Below are 25701 nucleotides of genomic sequence, written 5' to 3' on the forward strand. Positions count from 1 at the left end.
GCAGTCATGCATTCACATACTTTGATAGGAATATGGGTCTGTCATAAATATACAGTCATATGATGCATTGTGAATATGAAAATATGGATTATTGTAGCTCTAAAGGAATCATAATGGACTATGAAGATAAAGGTTGAATGTTAAATTATAGTGATTAGCTGGACTTCGTTTCAACTAAACCCAAAATATTTCCAGAATACTCTGTATTGTTGTCTGTGGGAAGCTAATATGCAGCCACGTTAAGCTTATAAGGGCACACAAGGTGTTTTGAACACAGACTTTAAGCCCTGTTGGAATTTAAAGACACAAGAGCACCCAGACAAAATAGTTAAAACACAAACTGAGTCTGGTTGGGGGATATACTACCATATTAATACCGGTATTGAAATTATAGCAAAAATGATTTAAAGAACCACACCAAAAGCACTTTCTTTGACAGAGGAGCATTAAGCAGGTATCTGAATGTACAAAGTGAGAGTTACAGTAACAGGGCTCATATTTTCGAGAGATTTTAGCAGTTCAGAAATCCAGAAAGAAAGCCCTGCTCCCCAGAGAACAGACGCTCATGTGTCTTTCATTTCCCCAGTCAGTTTCTCTTCCCCGAAAGACAGATTAAAGAATCAGGACATTCCTCACAGGAGATATCAGTGTCACAGATAAAACACATTTTCTCCCACTGACACGATTTCTTCAGCTGCTGTGTGAATGCTATCAGTAAATCTAAACAACACAGCAGGAGTGACTAATCAATTGTTTTCAGTCATGCTAACAGCAGGGCTCCATGGATGGCAGCCAGTCGGTCGGTCAGTCAGTCCACTACTTTGTTCCAGACTAAAATATCTAACATTTATTCATATCTAACAACTATTGGATGGATTGCCATTCATGGTCCCAAGAGGGTGAATCCGGGCGACGTTGGTTATATCCCTGACTTTTTCCATTTAGCACCATTTAGCTTTGAGCTAAATGCTAGCTCAAAGCACCGCTGTGCTTCAGTAAAGCTTCACAGAGGTGCTAGCATGGCTGTAGACTGTTAAGGCTGTTTTATGCTTCTGCGTCAACTCCACGTCGTAGCTATCACCAAAGTGGAACGTCCTCATCATCAACAGGTCTTTCTTATCTGCTAGAGATCATTTACATTTTACACGAGCACTAAATAAAGAAACTGTGTATTCTCTATTGTATATTTTAGAATATTGTGATGCCTTGTCTACTGTGTATAGCATGTGGTATGTGTCTGCTGCGTTCTGTGGCTGAGCGTTCACAATTCAGGTGTGTGTGTGTGTGTGTGTGTGTGTGTGTGTGTGTGTGTGTGTGTGCACTCTGCACTCTCTCCAGCGTTCGTTTGAAATCGGCAGGAGTTGTGACAGCTCATCTAGAATGTCATGGCTAGACTCTGGCAGACCCTGAGGACTCCTGCTGTGCGAGCGGGCTGCCTCTGATAATTTGTCTAGCAGTCTCAGTGATGACAGCCCGCCGGCCGTACGGCCTCAGAGTCACACAGCTCCGAGACGGGAGGAGGAAACCCAGCGTTCAGGGCTTATCAAAACCGATCTGTGCTGCCATGAATCCACGCTACAGAAGCCTCTCCTTAATTTTGTCTCCATATTTTATGTTTGTTTGTTTTTTTAACCTTGAATCAATGCATTTGGTCACCCTTTACATCTGTCTGTAAATAAATATATTACATATTAAATAATATAAATATTTAAATAGTGACGAGTGATTTGGTCTGAGAAAAATAGATCAATTAAATGTTTTCAAATTATCCTTTTTTCATTATCTTTTTCATTTTTTTTTTTTGCTCAACTAAGGGGGTGGAAATTAAGGAGTACAGGAGGGATGGTAAGAGCAACTCCTTGCACTGAGAGCATGGACTCTCAATGTGAGTTGTGAGTGTTAGCGGAGACCGAGAGAAGGAGGAGCAGGAGGAGGAGGAGGAGGGGGCTGAAGAGGGAGAGTCAGAATTTGTAGACACAGACACAGATGGAATAGTTTACCTCCTCTGGCCCAGACTTGACTTCCAATGTCTGACCTGTTGTAACCCACATTCTGTTCGCAGTGCTCCCAGAGTGGCACAGACTTCCCACTGGTGTTTTTCTAGGACTGCTATGCTACTGCCCCTGTCCCTCCCTCCCTCCCTCCCTCTGTGCCCATACCTGGCGGGGGCGACACAGTGAGGTGTCTACAGCCGGGAGAGGCTCCAAACGCCAGCCAAGGCTTCTCTCAGATTCATTAGCGCCCCCCCCCACACACACACACACACACAGACTGCACTTCAAGGGGGCTTCTCGAGACTAATAGCAACTACAGATTTTGTTATTCTAAATCTCTCACACACAGACACTTTGCTCAAATTCAAACACATGGTATTCATTTCAAGCCCCTACTCTGTGTAGTAAGACTTTGAGATCTTTGGTGAAAAACAGAATATGAGAGGAAAACACAGCGTCAGGGCTGATTTCCTGATGGCCAATCTGGTGGCTGCGGGTTGATATCCCAACTTGACAACACACACACACACACACACACACACACACACACACACACACACACACACACACACACACACACACACACACACACACACACACACACACACACACACACCTTGAACTTTCACACACATTTATCAGAACCCTAAAGCAAGCGTTGGATCTGGTCAGCTTCATCATCCCTGTTACAAAGAAGGGGTTTCTGCAGTATTTGACAACTTTAGTGTCACATATAAGCTGATATTACTGTTATATTAAATGGCTTTCTTTTTTTGATTCAGTGTTCGCCACAAGGGTATCAATAGGAATAACACCAGCAGCCGAGGCTAATGAAAAAGGCCTTTTGTCATGCTTGAGATTCATCGTCGAAAAAAGCCGTGTGTCAGCCAAACTGCTTCTTGAACTCTCCAGGAGCACTCAGGACTCTGGTGTGCTCACATGCTGCTACTAATATGTGCTACGGCGAATAGTGTCAGTGATTTAAAGCTGAGCAGGAATACTTACACGGCAGCTATTTCATTCTGTCATATACAGTACTCCTTTTCCAGATGCATAAGCTTTCATATGGTTCATCATAAAATACTGACAAAAATGTCCTCCTAACTTAAGGTTAGTATTAAATTACAATAATCGCAGATGAAGTAAAAAAAAAAAAATACTAAAGTAAAATAGAAGTACCGCCTCGCGGTTGTACGTTAAGTTGCAGTTTATATCCATGTCCGTCCAGACTCACATAATATACATATGTAGGGAAGGACTTGGAAGGGATTTAATAAAAAGGTATTAAGTGTATTCTTTTTTTTTTTTTAATGCTTCAGACACATCTTCAACCCGGCAGCACAGAAGGCTCACTGACCATCCTTTGTCGTCGTCCTCTGCCAGCTCCTCCACGGCGTCCTCTGGAGCCTCCTCGGTGATGGCCGAAGACAGCTTGGACTTGAAACGATTGAGGAGTTCCAATGTCTACCAAAAAGATCAGACATACTTTAATATACACAGTACAAACCTTATTAACTAGGACAGAGTCCCCACTCTGTCTCCTGAATTGCATTTGTATTTCATGTTCAGTAACGAATGACAGCATATTGAGTTCTTTTACCTGCTGTTCTCTGCTTGAGCCTTTCTTCAGTTTTTGTTTCCTCTTCTCTTCGTACTTCTTTCGTCCCTCCAGATACTCAGCCACCGCCTCATTGGCTGGCTTTTCATCCACTGGAGAGACAAGAGAGACACCGCTTCTGATTACTATTAACTCTTTGTTTGCTTTATATAAATCTTAGAGGGCTGTGGCAATATGAAGCCAAATCATAAAGTACTTTACAAAATATGTTCAAAATAGAAACAACAACATAACTGTTGAGCATATTAAATCCAGTTCTTATTATTTATGAAAAAAAATGTCAAAGTTGTCCGTCCCAGATTTGACGACTTTAGACCAATCAGAACAAATAATGTGGTATTTTTCCTTATCATTTTAAATAAAGTCCTTATGCACAAATGGGTTAAACTGGTGTTACTGAAATATTAGCAAAGGGTAATCTTTTTATGAATAATTTGCTTTATAAAATGTTATCTGATAATGAATTAATCGTAAAAGTCATTTTTGAAGCTAACTCTCCAAACATTCTCTGGTTCCAGCTTCTTTAATGTAATTTTCTGCTTTTCTCTGTTTCACATCATTCTAGTCTGAGTTTTTTTGGACAGTTTTGGACAAAATTACACTTGAAATAGTTCCAGGTTCTCAAATGTTAATATATTCTGGGTTTCTTAATCTTCTGTGATAGTACACTGAATATCTTTGTGACTTTAGTCTGTTGGTCTGACAAAACAAAGACAATTCCGAAAACGTCACATTGGACTCTGGGAAATTGAGATTTTCACTACGTTCTGACAATTTATGGACTACATGATTAATCAAAAAACCAATCGGTAGAATGATCGACACTAAAATAAAAGTTAGGGGCAGCTCAAATGTAAAAGCAGACACTGCAGCAGACTGGTGCTACAAATACAGGCAGAGAGAGTAAAAGCCACAATTTTTTCCACCAAACTGTCCTCCTGCGCAGTATGTGTGAAGTAGTACCTCATCATGAATGAGAGAGAGAGAGACAATCAGCATGCTGACATTGGTGTCTCATGCAGTCAATGTGCTTCTGTAAATCTCCCAGCTCAGACACACAGGCTGTGAAGTCACAGAGTGGCAGACAGTGAGCACAGTCTGCTGGCTGCCGCAGCGCTGTCTTTCCACAACAAAATGTGATGTCACACATACACCGCCACTAGCCCCGGGACAGCGTCACCTCGCTGGCCAAGCTGTGCCGCCTCTGGGCTGGATGCTGGGACACATTCAGCGGCACCAAACAAATGATGTAACAGAGAAAACACTGAAGTCCACTGCTTGTCATTCAGTAAGAGCGGCAATGTTATGAGTTTCTGTTAACGTGTGCTGTATAAAGCCCTTTATCATGAGCAGTAAAAGTTCTGCTAATAAGCACCACATTAAAGAACAAATGCAACAACGTAAAACACAGTGGAGAAAATTGAAGCTCAAGACACAAAGAAACAATCCTAAACTATCCTAAGGTGGTCTGCACCACCAACTACAGATTCTACATTTTTTGGGGCAAACTATTCTAATAAATAATAAGTAAATAAGGAAGAAACCTTGGACATGCCATGTTTCAAACAAGTCATCTGTTATTCTGCTTACATAAAGGTAAAACTTAGCACTGATAAACAGATTTTAATATAAATACACAATAGTCCACTTGTGTATCTGTTAATAATAAATCCAGTTTATGAAATTATAGTCAGAGCCTCAGCCTCAGTCTCTGAGAAATAAAGGCAGGGTTCTTTCCACTAAGCAGATCTTACTGTAGTGAGCTCTAGAGGTGCTCGTAGTGTGCGGACTTCATTTGTTTCCCCCTGTTTCCAGTCTCAATGCTAAGCTAAGCTAACTGGTTGCTGGCTGTAGCTTTATATTTACCAGAGTGGTATCGAGCTACGGTATCAAACTCTCTGCAAAACTGCAAAGAGCGTATTCCCAAAAAAGTTTAAGTATTCCTTTAAACTAGGAAAAACTTTGACTTGTTTTAGATCAAGACCAAGATTTGTTTATTTGTCCCAAGGGAGATTTGGCTCGGACAAAAGGCTGCTATTACTGTAATAAAACACCAGAAGGTGACTTTTATAAAAAAGGTAAAACTATTGTCTTACCCTAACGTGGAAATAAGGTCTCGGTTGTAAATGGTAAGAGCATTTGTAAGTGCAAAGCACTTTACAATTTGCCTCTCACTCACTCACACACATAGACACATTCATACGCCGATGGTGGCGGGCGGAGCAACTCGGGGTTCAGTGTCTTGCTCAAGGACACTTCGACATCCAGACAGGATGAGCCGCGGATCGAAATGTCAACCTTGTGATTAAAGGACGGCCCGCTCTACCTGCTGAGCCACAGCCATCATGATAAACGTAGTTAAAGATAAAAATAATGTTAAATATAAAAAAAAATAACTTGTTTCAGAAATACAAATAAAGACATTTAAATATAAAATACAAATTCATTAAATCTCAAATGAATTGTTATAATGTCATTTATAGCCATCCACTTACTGGAAGACATTTCACTCATGTAGTAAGTACTTTGGCACATTTCTTCTTTAGCAAATAAATAGGTATGTGTAAACTAAAGGCTGTTTTATGCTTCTGTGTCGAATTGACGGCGTACCCCCGCAGACCCCTCTGCGTCGCCGCGAACCCCCCTCCGAGCCCTCCGCCGTAGCCCGACGTGCACCTCCAAAAAACTGTAACTTTGCGTCGATGTGACGCAGATCGCAAGGACTGTGATTGGTCAACTGGTCCTGTGTGTTGATAGTCGGTGTTTCAAGCAGCCTACTGTGGGGAGTAGCAACATGCTACTTCACTGACATAAGCTTTGCAAATAAACTCAGACATATTACAGGATTGAATTTAAAATCCTTCTTCTGACCTACAAAGCTCTAAGTGGTCAAGCACCATCATATCTTGAAGAGCTCATAGTAACTTATTGTCCCACTAGAGCACTGCGCTCCCAGAATGCAGAGTTACTCATGGTTCCTAGAGTCTCTAAAAGTAGGATGGGAGCCAGAGCCTTCAGCTATCAAGCCCCTCTCCTGTGGAACCAGCTTCCAGTCCGGAGCCGGGAGGCAGACACCGTCACCACATTTAAAACTCTCCTCTTCGATAAAGCTTATAGTTAGGGAGTGAGGAGTTGCAGCGTCCGCCTAGCCCGGCCCACCTGCTTCTCTTCATAGTCGTTAGATTCATCTACTATATAATCAATAATATAATCAGAGTAGAGGGAGGCAGGCCAGTAGAGCCCGATCCGATTGGGGAAGAGTTCTAGCCCGACCAGGCTCCTCTCCTTAACTTGCCTCTCTTAGTTATGCTGTTATAGTTTTAGACTGCCGGGGGGACTTCCTTCCTTTAACACACTGAGCTCCTCTCTCCTCTCTCTTTCCATCTGTGTGCATCCATGTCCCAGAAATGTTTGTCGCTAACCTAGCTATGGGGAGCTTATTCCCCAGAGTCCTTATGTTTTCTTTTTCGCCCAGCATGTTTCCTTGGATTAAGGTGGCACCAAAATCATGGTTGCAGCTGTCGCAGTGGTCCTGCTGCACGCCCTGCTATACCCTGTTACACCCTGCTATACCCTGTTACACCCTGCTATGCCCTGTTACACCCTGCTATGCCCTGTTACACCCTGCTATGCTCTGCGGTGCACTGCAGTGCCCTCCTATGTCCTGTAACGCCCTGCAGTGCCTTGCTATGCCATGAACTACTACAACTACTATTTCTAGTCATAGTTCCATTATCTTTATTGTGACTATTATTGCCACTATTCATCACACCCCCAACCGGCACCGTTAGACACCGCCTACCAAGAGCCTGGGTCTGTCCGAGGGTTCTTCCTAAAAGGGAGTTTTTCCTCGCTTGCTCTTGGGGGAATTACTGGAATTGTTGGGTCTTTGTAAATTATAGAGTGTGGTCTAGACCTAATCTATCTGTGAAGTGTCTTGAGATAACTCTTGTTATGATTTGATACTATAAATAAAATGTAATTGAATTGAATTATGGTTACAATGACGGGGTTATCCATTTGTAAAGTGTCTAGATGTCAGTAACGTTTTGAAATTAGCACTTCGCCAGCAAGCAGTACTTTGTGGGCACTTGTGCTAAGGTTTGCTTGCTAACATAAACTGGCTGGCAGACACCTCGCAAATAACCTCAGACGTATCGCCCCCTAGCGTTATGGCGGTGAAATGCACCTCGATGCAAAGCAACCCCGACGCAGAATTCCCGAAAGGGTCACGACGCCGTAGGAGCGACGGCGTGGAGTTGACGCAGAAGCATTAAACAACCTTAAGTTCACCTCAGGAGGAATGTAACAACGAAAGGCTTCAGTCCCACAGGGCGCTTGAGTCGGCTGTCATTTGAGAAAACGCAATTATTCTCGCTTCTCTGAGCTTTTAGGCTGCGAAATACTGAAAATACGGAGCAATCACTGGAATTTCCATACGCAGCCATGGAAATCTAAGTGTAACACTTTCCCCGCTTCCCCCGAGTGTCAACATGGAAGTCTGCTCTGCTCCTCGAGGGGCAAACCTTTTTCTCTTGATTTATGAGATCAACAAGTGATCATCCCCCGTCACCTCTCCTCCTCTGCCTCCCTGCTGCAGCCTGTGACATGCTGACTGATGACGCCCCGAGGTCCTACATGAGGAACACACAGCACCCTCTCCAGCTGTTGTCACTAACTACTATCTTTGAGTTTGATGGCCATTCTAACTACATTCCTCCCTTCCTCTGTCACCTGGGCCCAAGGGAGCTACAAATCAAGCTGCTGATGTTGTCGCAACCGAAGGATATTGTGGACGACAAATGCCTTTTCTGTGGGATAAAAGCTTCCTCTTCTCTGTTAAACAATCAAGGAAACAGCGGCGAGTTGTCACGCAACACTACTGCTGATCATCAATCAAAAACACATAAAAAATGATATTGTCAGTTAGTGCTTTGAGGTTAACACCAACTGTCCATCTTCGACTACCGGTATGCAACTGAAAGACTGTCCTGTGAAAAAAAACTAACATGGACAAAAACTGTCCGAAGGCATATTGAGGAGACAAAATAACACGCTAATCTTGATCACAGGTAATCGCCGTTTCAAATATCACTCTGCTGCAACAATATGCAACAGGCGGCAGTGTAATAAAACACCAAGGGCACACACATGCATAACCTGTATAATATCTAAGCGGGATAAAGACTGCTGCCACATCATTTAGGGTGGGTATTGAATGGACAGTGGTTTCAGAATGGCTCTCTTATTTTTGGCTCTGGCACCCAGCCGTCATGCCAAGAAAGAGAAAACCAGACTACAGGAACATGCTATAATTTATGTGATGAAAACTGAAAGGAAAAAGGTGAATTCTGAAGAGACAATTTGCGTTTCACTCCAATCAACGTTGTGCACATGCCAGCAGCCGTATGGCCAGCGGCTGCTGGGGGGGGGGGGAGGAATGGGCACTGACTGACTGGTCAAGGATCACATTTATAGCAATATTACAGGAAGAAAAATCTGACCATTGCAGGGAAAAATCTTTACTTTGTTTCCTGTATGCATCCATGGCCTGGGTGCAACAGAAGACTGAATAAAGATGGAAATGACAAGAAGGTAACTCCCCCCATATCTGTTTCCTCATGCTTGTGAGGGTCACATATTGAGCTTCAGTAGTTTAATGGCAAAAGTGTGGGAATGTATGGATCTTAAAACAACCACTTTACACTGAGACTAATATAGCAAAGAAATAAACATCATCTTGGAGTCTAACCTTAATTTAAAAGCACAAAACCAATGAACAAAAACCGTATGGTGACTTTTACTATGACAAAAACTGTACTGCTGAAGAAATTCATGTAATGATTGTTCACCTCTTGTCCGACTGTGGTACAACATCTGTCCATCTTAAGAGATATTATTCAAGTGCCATGAGATGCAAAATTGGTGTGTCATCAACATGTTAACGCTTGTTATCGTTTTCACTTACCTACTGTAGCGAAAACTACCGGTGTTTGATGTTTAAGCCCCCAACGTCGTCAGGCAGCGCTGCCTGGAAGGCACTAGGATTAGGCAATGGTTAGGGTTAGGTGTCTTGAAGTGGACAGTCGCAGCGCTGCCTTGAAGTCGACGTTGGGGGCTTAAAACACCATTGAGGGAAAACTACCACAGAGGCAGTTTTGAGTACTTTGCCAGGTGTTTATATGTCTGCTGCCAGATTTTGTCACCACAATAATGTCGCAACCGTGCAAAAAAAACAGTCATGAAACTTTACAGGTGTGTAGTTGAGATCAAAAATTAAAATGTGTGTGTTCCGGGCAAGGGCGCCGGACGTAGGAGGATAGTAAGTAGGCAAGGGCACCCCCACTTTACGTCCCTGGCCCGATTTGGCGTCGAGACTGATGTAACCCCCCCAATTTCCACCGGTTGCGGAATGGCTGCGGAACGGCGGTGGAGTCATTAGGTTTCCATTAAAGTCAATGTGTGTATTTCCACTGACTGCAGAACGGCTGCAGAACGGCTGCGTTCCGACTCTGTCCCAGCTCCGGTGGTCCGCAGCCCTCCGGAGCAGATACGCAGAGCTTCTATTTTTGCCGGACGCCGGAGAGCTCCGCAGCAATTCAGTACAATTCGGATAGTGCGGGACAGGATGTCGAGCACAGAAACAAAATAAAACACCCGGTTAATTTTCAAAATAAAATACACTGTGCTCACGGCGGATCATATTTTCCTGCACTACACCTTGAAAACACAGCACAGGGTTGTTTCCCCTCTACTCCTCTGGATGGAAACTAACTGTTGTTGGTTTTGTGGTTCTATTCTACCTGATTTCGTGAGATCTAGTGGGTTCTCGTGACTTCAGATGTCAGTCATGGCCGCAGCCGTTCCGCAACAAATCCGGACCTGGTGGGTATTGACGGACGGCAGAGCACGGAGCCGTTCCGCAACCGGTGGAAATGAGGAGTACTACTACTGGCAGGGCTGTAGTACTTAAATCCGGACTGGAGGCGCTTTTCTGTTGTTTCGGACTCGTTGCTATTTGGACTCAGACTTGTCTCGGACTCGGGCATTGGTCTCGCCAAATATTCTAGTTTAGTCCAGCACTATATGCTTTTGTTTTAAAGTAACGTCCTCCTTCAAAACAAAACTATTCTAGAATGGGCGTTGAGATAGGTCGCCCGGTATACGCCTGGCTGCATCATATGCCTCAATCATCAGGTATCAATCATTTTCATTTTGGCCACAGACACAATGTCAGCGAGCACTTTGTACAATGGATTCTTCAGGACAAGTAATAAGTTCAAGAATGGGAACAGTTCCATTTTATATTTAATATGTGTGTGTGTGCTGTCCAGTGTCTCCAGTGGGATGAGATAAAACGAGCCCTCACCACAGTGTTCCTCTGTGGCTGAGCTGAGTTTCAGGATTTACAGCATTTGAGCAGACATCCGTCTCCCCTGCAGTGGCCATCGGCCCATGACATCTTAGAATTCCATCTAATGGAATTAACTTTTGATTCCAACACAGAAATGTAACGAGGAACTCTTTTAAGAAACTCCTGCCTCTGAGAAGCACAAAACAAAGGTCCTTGGCAGAGCTGAAATACCTTGTAAGATAATGGAGGAGCTTAGGCTAGTTGCCACTCGCTATAACAATGCAGGACTGTTAGTGACTCAACACTTGAGTTTAGCACTCGATCTATTAAGAGAAGGCCTCTTTCTGCCTCGGGTGTTTATAGAAACAGCTTAACTCTATGCAGATATCACTAGGAGCAACACATTAAGTCAGACACACCAATAGAACTAGAGCTGCAAAAATGAATTGATTAGCTGTCAACTATTTAATTAATCGCCAACTATTTTTTGATAATCGCTTAATCGGTTTGAGTCATTTTTATGAAAAAAGTCAAAATTCTCTAAATCCAGCTTCTTAAATGTGACTATGTTCAGATTCTTCTCTCCTCTGTGACAGTAAACTGAATATATTTGAGCTGTGAACAAAACAAGACATTTGAGGATGTCATCTTGGGCTTTGGGAAACACTGATCCACATTTTTCACCATTTTCTGACATTTTAGAGACCAAACAACTAATCCATTAATCCAGAAAATAATTGACTATGAAAATAATCCGTTGTTGCAGCCCCAAACAAAACCTTTGTTAATCTTCGTATTAAAGTACAATGTAATGATTGTATTTTATGTTTAAATCTTGAATCAATCAGCAGCAAGTCAAGAGTGGCCTCAGTGTCTGTGTTTTAAACAATAAAACCATCAGTGTTTGTGGAGACAAAAACTATGTTTGAGCAACAAAAGCCCATCATGGTCTCCAGTAAATTTTGGCGGGTGGTAATCTCGCAGTTAGACTGGTCCCTGCAGAACCCCCCACGAACTAAATATACTAACAATATACTGTACACACACAGCCTCAACCTAACCTCTGTGCCTAAGCGGTTTTTGTAATTTTCAAAAATGTGTTTCAGCAGAAGCAAAAAAAAATAAAAAATCAACAAAGATTGACAGCATTATGACAGACTGCAGTGTGGTGAAGACCCAGGGAGGTTTTTGGGGGCAGATTTTTATAGACTCCCTTAGGCCAAAGCTGCAAACTAACAAACACACAAGGGGTTTGATGTGCAACTATGGAAGCCACTAAAAAATATCACCCACACAATTTTTCTGTGAGCTTTAACACAAAAATGCAGACCCTTGGATGGGGTGGGGGGTGGGGGGTGAAAAATAGCCATCTGCAACTAATTGACTAAATCAGAGGGTTGCCTGTCTAAGTGTCCATTAGCAGAGAATGTAGCACGGACCACCCTCTAAGAGACTGTTCACACTCAGCTCTGTGCTAAAAGAGTTCTTTTTCAAGCACCTAGTTGTGGTGAGATACATGTACAGTATATTATCAACCGCCCGATAATGAGTAACAGTCATACGCATCCATCAAAAAATTAAATCTGCTCACATACCCTCCTTGGCTTCATCTACTTCAGGTTTTGAACTTTCTTCTTTCCTTTGCTTTATGGCCTGTAGTTCCTTCTTCAACTGTCGCGCCTCTTTCCGTAATTCATCACTGTGAGGTCAGAAATGAAGTTAAAAGAGTTTAAACTCAACATATATATATATATATATATAACGGTTATGAAAGACTAAACCAGTAGGCTAACAGACAAGAACGATGACAGAAGAACAGGTTCACAGACAAAAGTCAGTCACGACAAATGTATAGTGGACAGTTAAAGCAGACTTCTGGCTCCACTGGCTCCTGCTGTTAAACAAGGTTATTCATCATTAAAACAAATACATCAACACCCTCAGTGGTACTGGTTTTCACAAACAAACATCAATTGTTCTGCCTCTCAAAATGTAATGTTCATGGCTAATTAGGTGGGTATATAAAACAAACATAAAACACTGTGTGCGAGTGTCATAATGAAGAAAGGCTTGTGTTACTCCAATAAATTTGATGGAGCCTTAACAAAATAAGTGTTATTCTCTCCCTCCAGGTTCCTGGAAAGCACTAGATGAGGTGTTGTGGTTGAGCAGACTCAAGTGAGAAAAATGTCAATGTGTTTCTTGTTTTGAGATGAGTAATTGTCATTGAAGCTAGCCTAGAAATCTAGACGCACCCTAGCGGCAGCAAATGTAATTTGCAGCCAGGGTCGTCTAGACTATCCGGTGGCTTGCGAGCTGGAAAAACCAAACTCAGGTCAATCACATTGTGTATAGAGTCGGCGGGCAGATTTAACATAATGACGGCAGAGTTGCGACGGTTCCGCGTGAATTCCCTGCTACTTGAAAACAATCAAGATGGCTGTTGCTGCTGGCGAACAGCGGTCTTTGGAATCGGCTTTGGCCGCGACTCTGGAAGACTTGGAGTTAAGCACTGAAGTCATTCTTAAAAAAGGAAGATGTGTTCGGAGTTTTGCCGACCGGATACGGCAAAAGTTTAATCTATCAACTAGTGTTGCTCTGGTTGGCCATGAGTGCAGAGGGAATTTGAAAGACAACCCTCGGATTGAGCCCTGCCAATGGTGAGTTCCCAGAGCTAACATCTTGATGTGGGTCTGGCTTGTCAGGCTACATTGTAGCAGCACTCAATAAAGCTTTTTAACCTTTTAAACTGCACAACACTTAACAGCGGTGATGAATACAGATCTAGCGTGGAGCAAATTATTTTCAAAATACACGCATGTGAAGTAAAATGCAATTAAAACTTCAATGTCTCTAATCTTTTATGCTGCTGTCTGAGGCTTTTCAAAACCTCTTTGTATTTATAATGATTGTTTAGCTGTACATAAGCACAAGATGTGGGGAAATATTATTGTTTTGCAAGTCACAAGTAAGTCTATAATCTTGGCAACAAAGTCCCAAGTCAAGGGCAGTAAATCTCTAGTCAATTTTCAAGTCAAGACCAGCAAGTCCCAAATCAAGTCCCAAGCCAAGTCTCCAGTTAACAACTCCCAATTAAAGACCAACAAGCCAAGATCAAGTTCCCAGTCTATACAGACAAGTGCCAAGTCAAGACTAACGAGTCCCAAATCAAGTCCCAAGTCAAAAAACGTTGTGCTTTGAGTCCTAAACTAGTCATGATGTGCCCTTGACAAAATTAGATGCCATCGGTGTCAAATTCAAAGAGAAGCTCCAAGACTTTTTTGATTTTGTCAGGTCAAGTCTAAAGTAGGGCTGCATGATATTAGGAAAATATCTAATTGCGATTATTTTGACTGATATTGCGATATGATTCACGATATTGGAGGGAATGATCATTATTTTTTTCATTATTTGTGAAAGTGTGATTTTTTTTGAGAGGATCTGTACCAAACAAAGATTTTTTCTTTAGTCTATAGGATACGATTTGCAGGCCTGGGCGTCTCTGCAGCACCACAATACTTTATTTTAGAATGGTTTGACACATTTTGCCTTTAACAAATATTGCGCACCCCTGCGATTTGGATATTGCACTAGTTCATATTGCGATTTCGATAAAATTGCGATTAATTATGCAGCCCTAGTCTAAAGTCATCAGATTCATTACTTGAGTCTGACTCAAGTCCAAGTCGTGTGACTTGAGTCCACACCTCTACATATGCACACAGTGAACATGCATGTAAAGCAGAGCACACTTTGGATGAAAGTCGTGTGATATTCCTGCATGTTGTGTGCGATAAACTACAGAAATGTCCTGTGAAACATGAAATACACAACTGTCAAATGCTGTTAGTGGCAGAAGTAATGAAAGACTTTATACTTCCTTTACTCAAGTGGCACAACATGAAGTATTACAGGCACCGCTCCTGTCCAGCCACACTTATAAAATCTTTAACTGCATGACAGAGGCAGGCCAAGGCACATCCTTGCTTCCTTGACTCAAGGTAGCATCCCCTTTGGCAGGTGGCCCTGAAGCGAAAGGCTAGAAGTCTGAACCAGGGTCAGCAAATGCTGATTATTGCTCTTGTTCACAGTATTGAGACTACTGCCAGTTGCAGAGCAGATATGTTATGTTAGGAAATTATAATATTTTTGTACTGCCTGACAGCTCTGTTTTTGTCCCATTCTCTTGCGGAGCCACAAAGCACAGGTAAGCTGCACAGTCTGGGTCCTTGGCTTAGAAACATGTGAGGCATCTCCAGACCAAACAATGGCTGCCTTTGTTTCTTACATCTGCTTCTCTGGACTGCCGTTCACTTATATCCTTTTCTTGCCTTTTATTTCATTCTTCTGTTTCTAGCTGTCCAACACTCATGTTACTTTTGTTAAATCTCTGACATTGTCTGTGGCAAAGCATCGAGGCATCAAACTGAGTGATATTTTAACCGTGAGTGCCTTGGCAAATATTAACAGCTGTGGCCGATTTGATGTCATGTCTCTTCCTCGTTAGCTTCTCTGCTGCTCCCGAGGATACACATGAGGAATCAGTCAGACGTTCGGTTGTTTGTTGTCTCTCTTCCCTAAGAAAAAAATGTTGCAGCTGAGTCCAGACGGAGTTGCCAGGAGCAGAACTGGTTGGCAGAGTCACACTCTGTGTGGGGAAGTCGTCAGCTCAGCTCTGTCTAGGAGCAATGGCAAAAAACCTCTTTTCTGAGACAAAGACTTAGATGTGACAAATCCAGAGGTTGGCAAAAAATAATAAAATAATTCAAAGACTATAACTGCCCATCACAATGTCACATGTTACATAGTCTATATCCTTGACGTTCCACTTCCGGGATTGCGCCGGTGCCGCAGGATGCATGTATTTTCGCTGATGTCCGTTTCCTTCCGCTTTCTTTGTGTTGGAATTTTAAACTCCGGTGGATTTCTGAGGACTATGGTTAACTGCTCCTCAGATCTCTGCAGGGTAAATCCAGACAGCTAGCTAGACTGTCTGTTGAATCTGAGTTTTCTCTCGCATGACTATTTTGCAGCGGCTCCGTGGGGCGCTTACACCACCCATGACGATTGTGATTGGTTTAAAGAAATGCCAATAAACCAAAGCACGTTTTTCTCCCATCCCAGAATGCTGTGTGGAGTAGCCAGACCTTCCTCTGCTCCGCAGCGTGTGGATGGTCTGGCAAAGCGAGACTACATGTTACACAACAGGTAAAGCCTGGTAAATCAGGTCGGATGTAAATTATTTTTTGGCTATTGCACGTCGATTTAAGACAGCATATTGACATTCATCAAAAGTAAAACAGCCCGTTTATCTTCTGTTTTAAATGTGTGATTACTGGGCAAAATAATATGACCATAAATTCTGGAATGGTCTACATTTGAAGACTGTTATTTTCTGCTAAGGTACTTTAACTCTCTGGAATGTGATCATGATTTTTGAGACGCTTTTGTGAGGACTTCATATGACTCTATAACTGTGTTGTCAGGCCCTTGAAATATCAAACTAAGAGTCAAGAATGACGCAAGGCTCTTACTTGAACACAGTCCAGCCTCTTCTCTCTGGGACTAAGAGGTGAGGTTTTATACATATATTCTGCAGCGTGGAACACTTTGGACTGAGTGATCATTTTCTGCCTGCCTTGACATGCTGCCATTCGGAAAACAAGAGACGTATCCAAGACAACAGCCAAACAATCGGCTCCACCGCCCCGGTGCCAATAAAGAGAAAGAGGCCAGAAAGGATAGGAAAAGCCCCGACAACACCTGTTAAGACACACCTTGCGGCTCAGCAAATTCCTCTCAAGACCCTCACATCACTACAAATTATTATGTAACAACTTTTTTTTTTTTTGACAAGACTAGATAAATCACAATTTGTTCAGTATGATGTGCATCTGTATTTTTGAGGTTCTTATTGAGGCCGAAACTGTTATCCGTATTTTACATTTAAAAAAAATACATAGGGTTATGTGCATACATACAGGGTTCCTACACATTTTCATTGACAAAAAAACAAGAAGCGGAGTGATAATCTCATGTGCAAAGCAATTAGAATCAAAGGTGTTGTATATGGTTATTATATCACACCTACGAATCAGATTGCTTGATTTGAGCTACCCGTTTTATAATGTACTCCAAATGTTAAATATTAAAAAGCAACCCTTTTCTCTAATAGTTGGTTAGGTCCCTACGTCTTAATACCTCAAACAACAGGCACAGTCAACTCAGTACATTGTCCAATATTAAAAAATAAGCTTTATAAGCACTTATCAGTCTGGCACTGGCTATTAAGCATGAGGGGAAACAGAACCGATTGTAATTTGAGTGCAACTTAGGAAGCAAAAAAAGTCTGTAGTGTGAAGGTGTGTCACCCTGAATAAGGCTGCTTTGTGCCGATAAGCGTGGGTTGCTGCCCAGTTCTATTTTAAATGCAAGATTTCAATATGAAATAGCCATCTAAATAAAGGCCTTTTAAAATAATTTCACAAGAAGGGTGCCTTGGACCTTGTTTTCTCTTTGCAATGTGAGTGTATTCTTAACACATTTAATTATAAACCAATTTCTGGATGCAAATCTAAAAAAAAAAACAAAGAATAAATATTCAGTACGGGTGATTTATACCCTGAAAGATGATATGATGGATGCAGGAAGAGGATTTTGGCGCGTGCCCTCGCTATCTCCATCCAAAAGGACTCTCCATCTGGTGCAGGAGAGGAGACTCTGATGGTTATTTAAAAACCATAAGGCCAACAGAGATAGAAAAGCCACTAATGTTGTCATCCAATAACAAACAAACCTAAACGGGCAAAGCTAGATGCATTATGGATCCTTTTTGTGAATCCCTTCTAGTCCCAGCAGCCTCGGTCTACCACTACTACTACTGTCACTCTTTTAGAAAGTAAAAAAACAACGTGAAACCCAGAGAGCTGTGGATGATTAACTTTTCATAAAGAAAGCATATGAAGTGATTGGCAGAAGACCAAGAAACTCTCTCATGACCTTGCATTTAATACTCCAGTGTCTGGCAGGAGTCTGAGGCTGACACAGGAATTTCGACAACCTTAAAAATAGTACAGTGATGACTGTATGGTTCATCAAAAATTCAATCCTTTTCCAAAATGTACAAGCAGGCGTACTTGCCTTTTTTGGATTTCTCTTTATTTTAATTTCCCGGCCTTCAAGGTACTTTCGAGACATGTAATTTACTGATAAAGTCAAACTGTTTTAAGTTAAAAATATAGCCACAACAAGTCAAATGTGTATTTAAAAGTAAACATTGAACACCCAAGGATGGCAGCAGCAGCAGCAGCAGCTTCTCCCTGCTATGCTGGACTTAAACTAACGACTGAAGCAAGTGATGTGGATGAATGTGCTAGAATAACAAGATGGCTGGGTGAACTCCCCTCAGGGGGCACTCCATGGCTTGGTCAAAAGCCAAGGAGAACTGTGAGCTGGAGTGGAGGAATCCAACCTCAACACAGGAATTTGCATGACTTTGCAGAGTGATCTAGACCAACACATTACCCATGCAGCAGACCAAAGTTCATCTTTCAGAGCGCTTCGCCTGCCTCGCAATTATTGACCAGATCTTTTTCTTAGTTAGTCATGATTGAAGATATCAAGTGTATCTTTTCGTGACACTTAAATCAGTTAAAGTTAGTTGAGAATTTTCTATTCCGCTGATAATATGTTGCTTGCTTTTGAGAGTAAAAGACAAAGTACATGTGCACATTGTCAAATGTTGACATTGATCACAGTCCAAGTGGCGTTCTGCTGGCTTTTTATTCTTCAAAAAAAAATAAAGTCTTAACCCCCTCTTCCTAGACATGCATCGCTGTCTGGAACTGTTTCCAGCGAGCAAGTGCCCCATATGGGGCAGACATGTTACAGTGGGCCAGAGATGTGTAAACCTGGCAGTTCCAAAACATACACAATCCCGCTGCCAAGAACTGGATTATCTCAAGCAGTTTTCTGCAGAACAGCAGCGGCGAATGCTTTCTTGATCTCTGCAACCTTTCCTCGAGACCGCGTTGGGTTATGACCGATGACAAGAGACAGGTGCAGCCAATTAATAGAGAGTGACGCAGCGTCCGGGCCACGGCCACTCAGGCAGGATAATTAGCGTCTGATGTCCCATTTAAGTTACACTGTCCACAAGGCTCGAAGAGTGCTGTTTTAAAGAGCAATGTGGCAGAAGACCGAATCCAGAACCAGCAAGATGAAGACTAGAGATGAAAAGAATAGACAATTCATCAGTAAGCCTGTTAGTCAGTTAGAAAAATTAACTATTTTGATAACCAATTAATCGTTTTTGTCATTGTTTTTAAGCAAAAATTATGAACATTCTCTGGTTGCAGCTTCTCCAATGTGGGGATTTGCTGCTTTTCTCTGTTTTATGTCGTTAACTGAACCTCTTTGATTTTTGGGACTGTTGGTCGGATGAAACAAAACATTTGAAGACGTCATATCGGGGTCTACTAAATTGTGCTGGACATTTAATAGTAATTAAATCAGCAGAATAATCAATTATTAAAATAATCTTTAGTGGCAGTGAGACACACACTTGTATGGCAGAGTGCCGGAAGGAACACAAACTGATTTTTTAGAGCGCTACCGGACTTTGACATCAAAAAAACGTGTCTAGTTTGACAATATTTTACATTCCTGACCCCAGTAACAATGTGTTATTCGCATAAAAAGCTGGGTGATTACTCCACATTATACTTATTGATTTTAAATGGAATCATATCATGATGATATGATCCTATTTCTGAGTACAAATTAATCAAGTTGTAATTAAAAATGTACTAAATTATACAGCTTATGTATAAAGATTAGTCGGTCGACAGAAAATTAATCTGCAACTATTAATCTTTAAGCCAAAATGCCCCAAATACACTGGTTCAACCTAGTCAAATATGTATATTTGCTTTTTTTCTTTTATGATATTAATTCATATGACTATTCTTTAGGTTTTGGACTGTTTTTTTTTTTTTTTCAACCTAACAATGAATTTGAATATGTCAACTGGGGCTCTTTGTCCAATATTTTCTGAGATTTCACACACACACACACACACACACACACACACACACACACACACACACACACACACACACACACACGCCCCTTTATAGGTATTTAGTTATTATTCTAACGACTGTAAAGCGACATTATGTGGCTAACGTGATAATCTTGCACCTTGATTTTTACGGACTCTATTATTATAAAGTCGGCATTATTAAAGCCTGCTGCCACACACTGTATACACCATACATAAGTATGTGATAACAAGTGATATAAATAACAGGAAGTGCAGTTGTGTTATCTTCAGCCTGAGCTACAGCAGAGGGAGCCAGGCCCTGCTGGCAGAAGCTCACACTGTGTCCCACAGCCATATGGAAGCGTTTTGCTTCCCCAGTCATGCCCCTCGGGTTTAACAAAAGTGGCGACTACCACATACACTGCTTTTGGGACTTCATTCAGTAGTGTCTTTTATAAAGCAAACCCCCTAAAGAGGCCTACTTCAAACACAGCAAAACCAGACTTGATCAATAGTAACGTAAAAGAAGTGTCAAACTGTGAGCATAAAAGCTTAACCAGCGATACCAACAACATCAAACCTCACAGCGCGTTGAGACAAACTTAGTATAAACAATGATCCCTTTTGATTGATCGTGAATCATCTTTCAAGTTATTAAACTGTCTTGGTCCGGGGTACAACACGCCATTATTTGGCAGCTTGCTCATGAATGCGAACAAGTCCAAGCATTTTGCAATCTGCAGTGGAATATCATCTGGCTGCTGGATAGCAACGTACGATAGTTTTGACCTGATGTAAACGCTATTTTGATTTCAGGGAGACTCCTAATTTCAAGGTTGTCTCAGCCGCCTTGACTCTGAGACAAAAAGATACAATCAGCGTTGTAAATTTCCCCCCAAACTGAGGCCTGAGTATGCTGCAGACACCAGTCCTTAAACACATCGCACACTGTACATCTGCAAACAACAAAAGCCCCGCATCATTAAACTGAATCAGACAGAACTATGAAAAATACGGCTGCCTTTAAACATCCTCTCTCTCCTTTTTTTCCCAGGTGACTAGATACCAGTTGGTGTTCCTAGTCGCGCACAGAGCAGCTAAAAAGCTCAAAGCAAAGCAACGGTGGGAGAGCGGAGCTCACCCTGCAACAATGCCCCCTTTGTCCCGGACTAACACTGTACCTACCAGCCTGCCCTTTGATTCCCTGCCAAGACAAACCACTGTGTTGGGTTACAGTTCTTGTAGCAAAACAATCTACGCTTGTGTTTAATATACTACAGTCTGCCTGCATTGGGTTGGCTGTCAGTCAGGACACACACACACACACACACACACACACACACACACACACACACACACACACACACACACACACACACACACACACACACACACACACACACACACACACACACCATTAGCAGTGTTGAGGGCTACCTGTTAAGAGGATATGGAGGAGAGATAAGCGGCCAACGAGCAGCATCAAAGAGAGACGAAAGATAAATCACTCTCTCCATTCTCAGTCAGGTCCTTTTCATACTAACGTTGTCCCACACACCATCACCTTCCACTCTCACCTTCATTTCAATCACACTGTTGACTCAGACAGACGTACTGTTGCTTCTACTTCAGCACAGTAAGTAATTTGGCTTGAGTGCCAACATTCCTGTTTCAAATAGCCGGTCCACTGATGTTGGTCCAGTGTGTGTGTTTTTTTTTTTTTTTGGGGGGGGGGGGGTTGTCGTGTGTGTGAATGCGTGAAAGCGAGTGGAAGTGTGTACTGTAGAAACTGAGCTGGAAGATATGTAAATGCTGTTCAAAATATAAAGTTCTGCAATTCATTAGATCATTTTTGGGGACCGAGTAGGAGAATTGAATAGGAGGACTTATTTTAGACACATTTAAAAACCTTCTTAAAAAGAGCGATTTTACACATGAAGTTTGGTTTACTCATCACGCCGAGCGCTCCTCAGCCTGTGATAACATGTCTTCTGTGGCTCTGCAGGGGCTTGGTGAAGTCTGAGAAAATAACCCTGGTGATGTCACTGTGAGGTCATCGGGGTTATCTCAGCTTTGAGGCTTCACTTTTATAAAGGACAGCCTGTATTACAAACTGGAGGTGTGAGGTTTGAAAGAAGTGGGCATTTAGGCGTCTAATTAAAGATGCATTCGAGTTGCATCATGGGAAATGAAGGATCCAGTGGGTTTTTTTGGCCTCTGGTGGTTTCGACCGCTCTTTTTAAAACTCTGTCTCTTGTGAGTCCCCCAACTTTAAAGTGATCTTTTAAGCAAAATGTCTGCTTCTCAAATGTGAGGATTTTCTGCTTTTCGTTGTCATATAGCATCGTAAGTGGAATATTTTTGGGGTTTTGGACCAAAAGACATTTTAAAATTTCCATTTATTCACTATTTCTTGACATTTCATAGACTAAATGATTAATCAATTAATAGGAAATAATCGTCACATTAATCAACAATAACCATTAGCTGCAGTCCTAACTCAGGGTTGTAAATAAAAAATATTAGTAAATAAGTCAAGGTCCTCTCTCCGTCTCTGTGGATTTACCAAACGCTCTGCTTGTCTGAATGGTCTCTTCTTATCTAATTGTATTCACAAAACAGAGGAGGGCTGCTCAACGTTTTTTTTTTCTTCTGTTGCACAGCTCCCCCATCAGGTTGTTACACTGTGTTACAAGTGGAACAACATTTGTGATACAGCTAAGGCTGCTCTGTGACCAAAGCAAAAAAATCATGCAGGCTATTTATTAAACAAACCTGCCATCTGTTGGCCTTTAGTTTATATTTCTACTCAGTGACACACGGCTCGGAAACATGCAGTCATACCTGCGGCTGGTCTTTTTCTCTCGCTCCTCCTCACGGGGATCTGTGGTTTTCACTGCGCCTTTGTCTTTCTTTAGTTTGTTACTGATGACAGCTTTCATCCTCTCTTTCTCGTCTGAGTCATACTCTTCATCTGCATCCATGTCACCGTCAACGTCATCGTCGGTCGCGTCATCTGTCTGGAAGGTGGAACACAAAGACATTTACAGATCAGAGAAAAGTGACTCTGGGAACTTTGTTTTGGAACAAAAGAGACTTTACGACGGTGTGCGACGTACCTCCGCTGTATCTCCTGGTGTCCCCTTCTTTTTTTTTCTTTTAAAAAGGTAGAAGGACAAAGAAAAAAGGACAAGGATTAGAAGGCGCCTTTTGTGTTATTATTATTAATGAATCATTGTACATACTTATCAACTGCTGGAACAGAGCTCAGTCTGGGATCATCTTTCAGAAGGTCATGGCTGCTTTTGCTTTTTCCCTTTAGTGTCTGAAGAAAGACAAACCATGGTAAGCAACTGATTTTGTTTTTTTACACATTTTGCAACATATTCTTATTTCAGCGCAGCCTCAACTTCTGAAACGTCCATTTCATTTTAATAGAACCCCATTTAAAAAACAACAATACTGCAAATACCTGTAATTAACCAACAAACACATTTACATTTTCAAAGTCCAATTGCCACAAAGGTTTGTCAAGCACACTAAGTTTCCATTCTAAAAGACATAAGATTCTATCAACTTAAACAAGATAAATTACAGATATTAGATGTTTTATTTTGTAAAAATCAAATCAAATAGGTGGCTGTCCTTGGTTCTCACAAGTCTAGTCTACAGAGTTTGCCCTGGTCAGTTTAAGATCTAGAACATGAGACGGTAATGACAGTCCCATATCCACGACGTTCCATTTCTGGGAATTGCTCCGTCGCCGCCGGAAATTCTGCTGGATTTCACTCTTTTCGGCCGGTTGTCCATTACCTTCCTCTTTCTTTGTGTTGGAATTTTAAACTCCGGTGGATTTCTGAGGACTATGGTTAACTGCTCCTCAGATCTCTGCAGGGTAAATCCAGACAGCTAACTAGACTATCTGTCCAATATGAGTTTTCTGTTGCACGACTAAAACAACATTTGAACGTACACACGTTCCACCAAAACAAGTTCCTTCCCGAGACTATTTTGCAGATGCGTCGTAGCTCCGTCCGGCACTTAGCACCACCCAAGACAACTGTGATTGGTTTAAAGAAATGCCAATAAACCAGAGCATAGTTGTCTCCCATCCTGGAATGCTGTGTGGACTCGCCAGACCCTCCTCCGCGACGCTGTGGAGGAAGCTTCTGGCTTCTGGCTCGGTTTTGGTTGGTCTGCCAGTGAATAGACACTGAACTTGCACAAACATAGGTTTACTTACATCTTTATAAATACTATTTAAGTAGTTGTAAATTTGTATTCCTAACTTGTACATATGTTGTACATTCTGCACTTTGTATTTTTTATCTTCATTTAAAAAAAAAAAAAGTTCTTGTATTCTATCCTATTATTATTTCATGTATATTGTATCATATTATTTCATCTATATTCTAAATGTGTGCTGTGTGTCTGATACTTTGCTGCAGTAACACTGTAATTTCCCATTTTTGGGATGAATAAAAATCAATCAATCAATCAATCAATCTATCTATCTATCTATCTATCTATCTATCTATCTATCTATCTATCTATCTATCTATCTATCTATCTATCTATCTATCTATCTATCTATCTATCTATCTATCTATCTATCTATCTATCTCTCTCTCTCTCTCTCTTGAAAAACTATTAAAATAATTTCACTGTGATTTAACTGGCTGCCATCAGAGAGACTAGTTTTGTGCTTCAGTACCTGGCTCACTTGATTCACCATCTCCTCTTCCTCTTCTGCTTCCTCCCCAAATGATAACAGACTGAAGTTCCTACAAAAATCAACACAGAGTTGGCATCGAAGCGTCTCTAACAACAAGACTTGAAGCAAAAGATGGAACACAAGAAGAATCAGGAGCAAAGAGGAGAAGAACAAGAAGATATAAGAACACCATACATGTTTAGGTCTGATCACATTGCTAACTGGGCAGGTTATAAGGTTTCTGACATTATTGGGCAGATACAAACAGAGAGTCAGATGACGTCTATGCACTCACTTTGTGGCTTTTGACTGGGATTTCTTTCCCTCCTCTTTATCTTTCTCCTTTTTGGCTTTCTTTGTTTCACGGGGTATAATGTCATCAAAGGGAGAGTGAAGTACCTGGAAGAGACAAAATGTTTTATATCAGTATTTCAAATCACTGACAATGAATATTTAAAAGTTATCAAGGAAGTGAAAAAGTAGTAGGAGAAGAAGAAAATACCTCAGCAATTTTTATCTTGTGGGGATTCAGAGGTCTTTCCTCGTCGTCACATTCAACGTCTGCCAATCTGAGCATATTATAGACTGTGTCTCCTGTGACCTGCAGTGGGCATTGTTGGAAAAAAAACACACAACTTGGAGTACTCTTTAAAGTGCTCATATTATGCTTTTTGGCTTTTCCCCTTTCCTTTATTGTGTTATATATCTAGTTTGTGCATGTTATAGGTTTACAAAGTGAAAAAGACCAAAGTCCACCCCAAAGGGACTTACCATCTCCAACAGAAAACACTGTTCACAAACTGCTCCAAACAGCTCTGTTGTAGTCCAGCCTTTACTTCAGAGACAAACGTGGTCACTTTGTAACACGCCCTCATACTCTGCTTCTGACTGGCTAGTAGTCCTTACCTAGCTACTGTCAGGGCACGCCCTCATACTCTGCTTCTGACTGGCTAGTAGTCCTCACCTAGCTACTGCGCA

At 41.7% G+C, this 25701-nt stretch overlaps 1 protein-coding gene across 1 annotated transcript in view; it reads right to left on the reverse strand.

The window, feature by feature from the left end:
- cwc27 (CWC27 spliceosome associated cyclophilin) overlaps positions 1–25701 on the reverse strand; it is a 30566-nt gene that overhangs the window by 1762 nt on the left and 3103 nt on the right. The window contains exons 5-13 of the mRNA XM_031317418.2: positions 25226–25324; positions 25019–25122; positions 24724–24793; positions 23255–23334; positions 23129–23165; positions 22854–23029; positions 12562–12665; positions 3595–3704; positions 3352–3458 (exon numbers count right to left, since the gene is read on the reverse strand). Of these exons, the coding sequence (XP_031173278.1) occupies positions 3352–3458; positions 3595–3704; positions 12562–12665; positions 22854–23029; positions 23129–23165; positions 23255–23334; positions 24724–24793; positions 25019–25122; positions 25226–25324 (887 nt within the window). The remainder of the gene's footprint in view (positions 1–3351; positions 3459–3594; positions 3705–12561; positions 12666–22853; positions 23030–23128; positions 23166–23254; positions 23335–24723; positions 24794–25018; positions 25123–25225; positions 25325–25701) is intronic.

The sequence above is a fragment of the Sander lucioperca genome, chromosome 14, assembly GCF_008315115.2.
Source record: "Sander lucioperca isolate FBNREF2018 chromosome 14, SLUC_FBN_1.2, whole genome shotgun sequence".
Classification (NCBI taxonomy): domain Eukaryota; kingdom Metazoa; phylum Chordata; class Actinopteri; order Perciformes; family Percidae; genus Sander; species Sander lucioperca.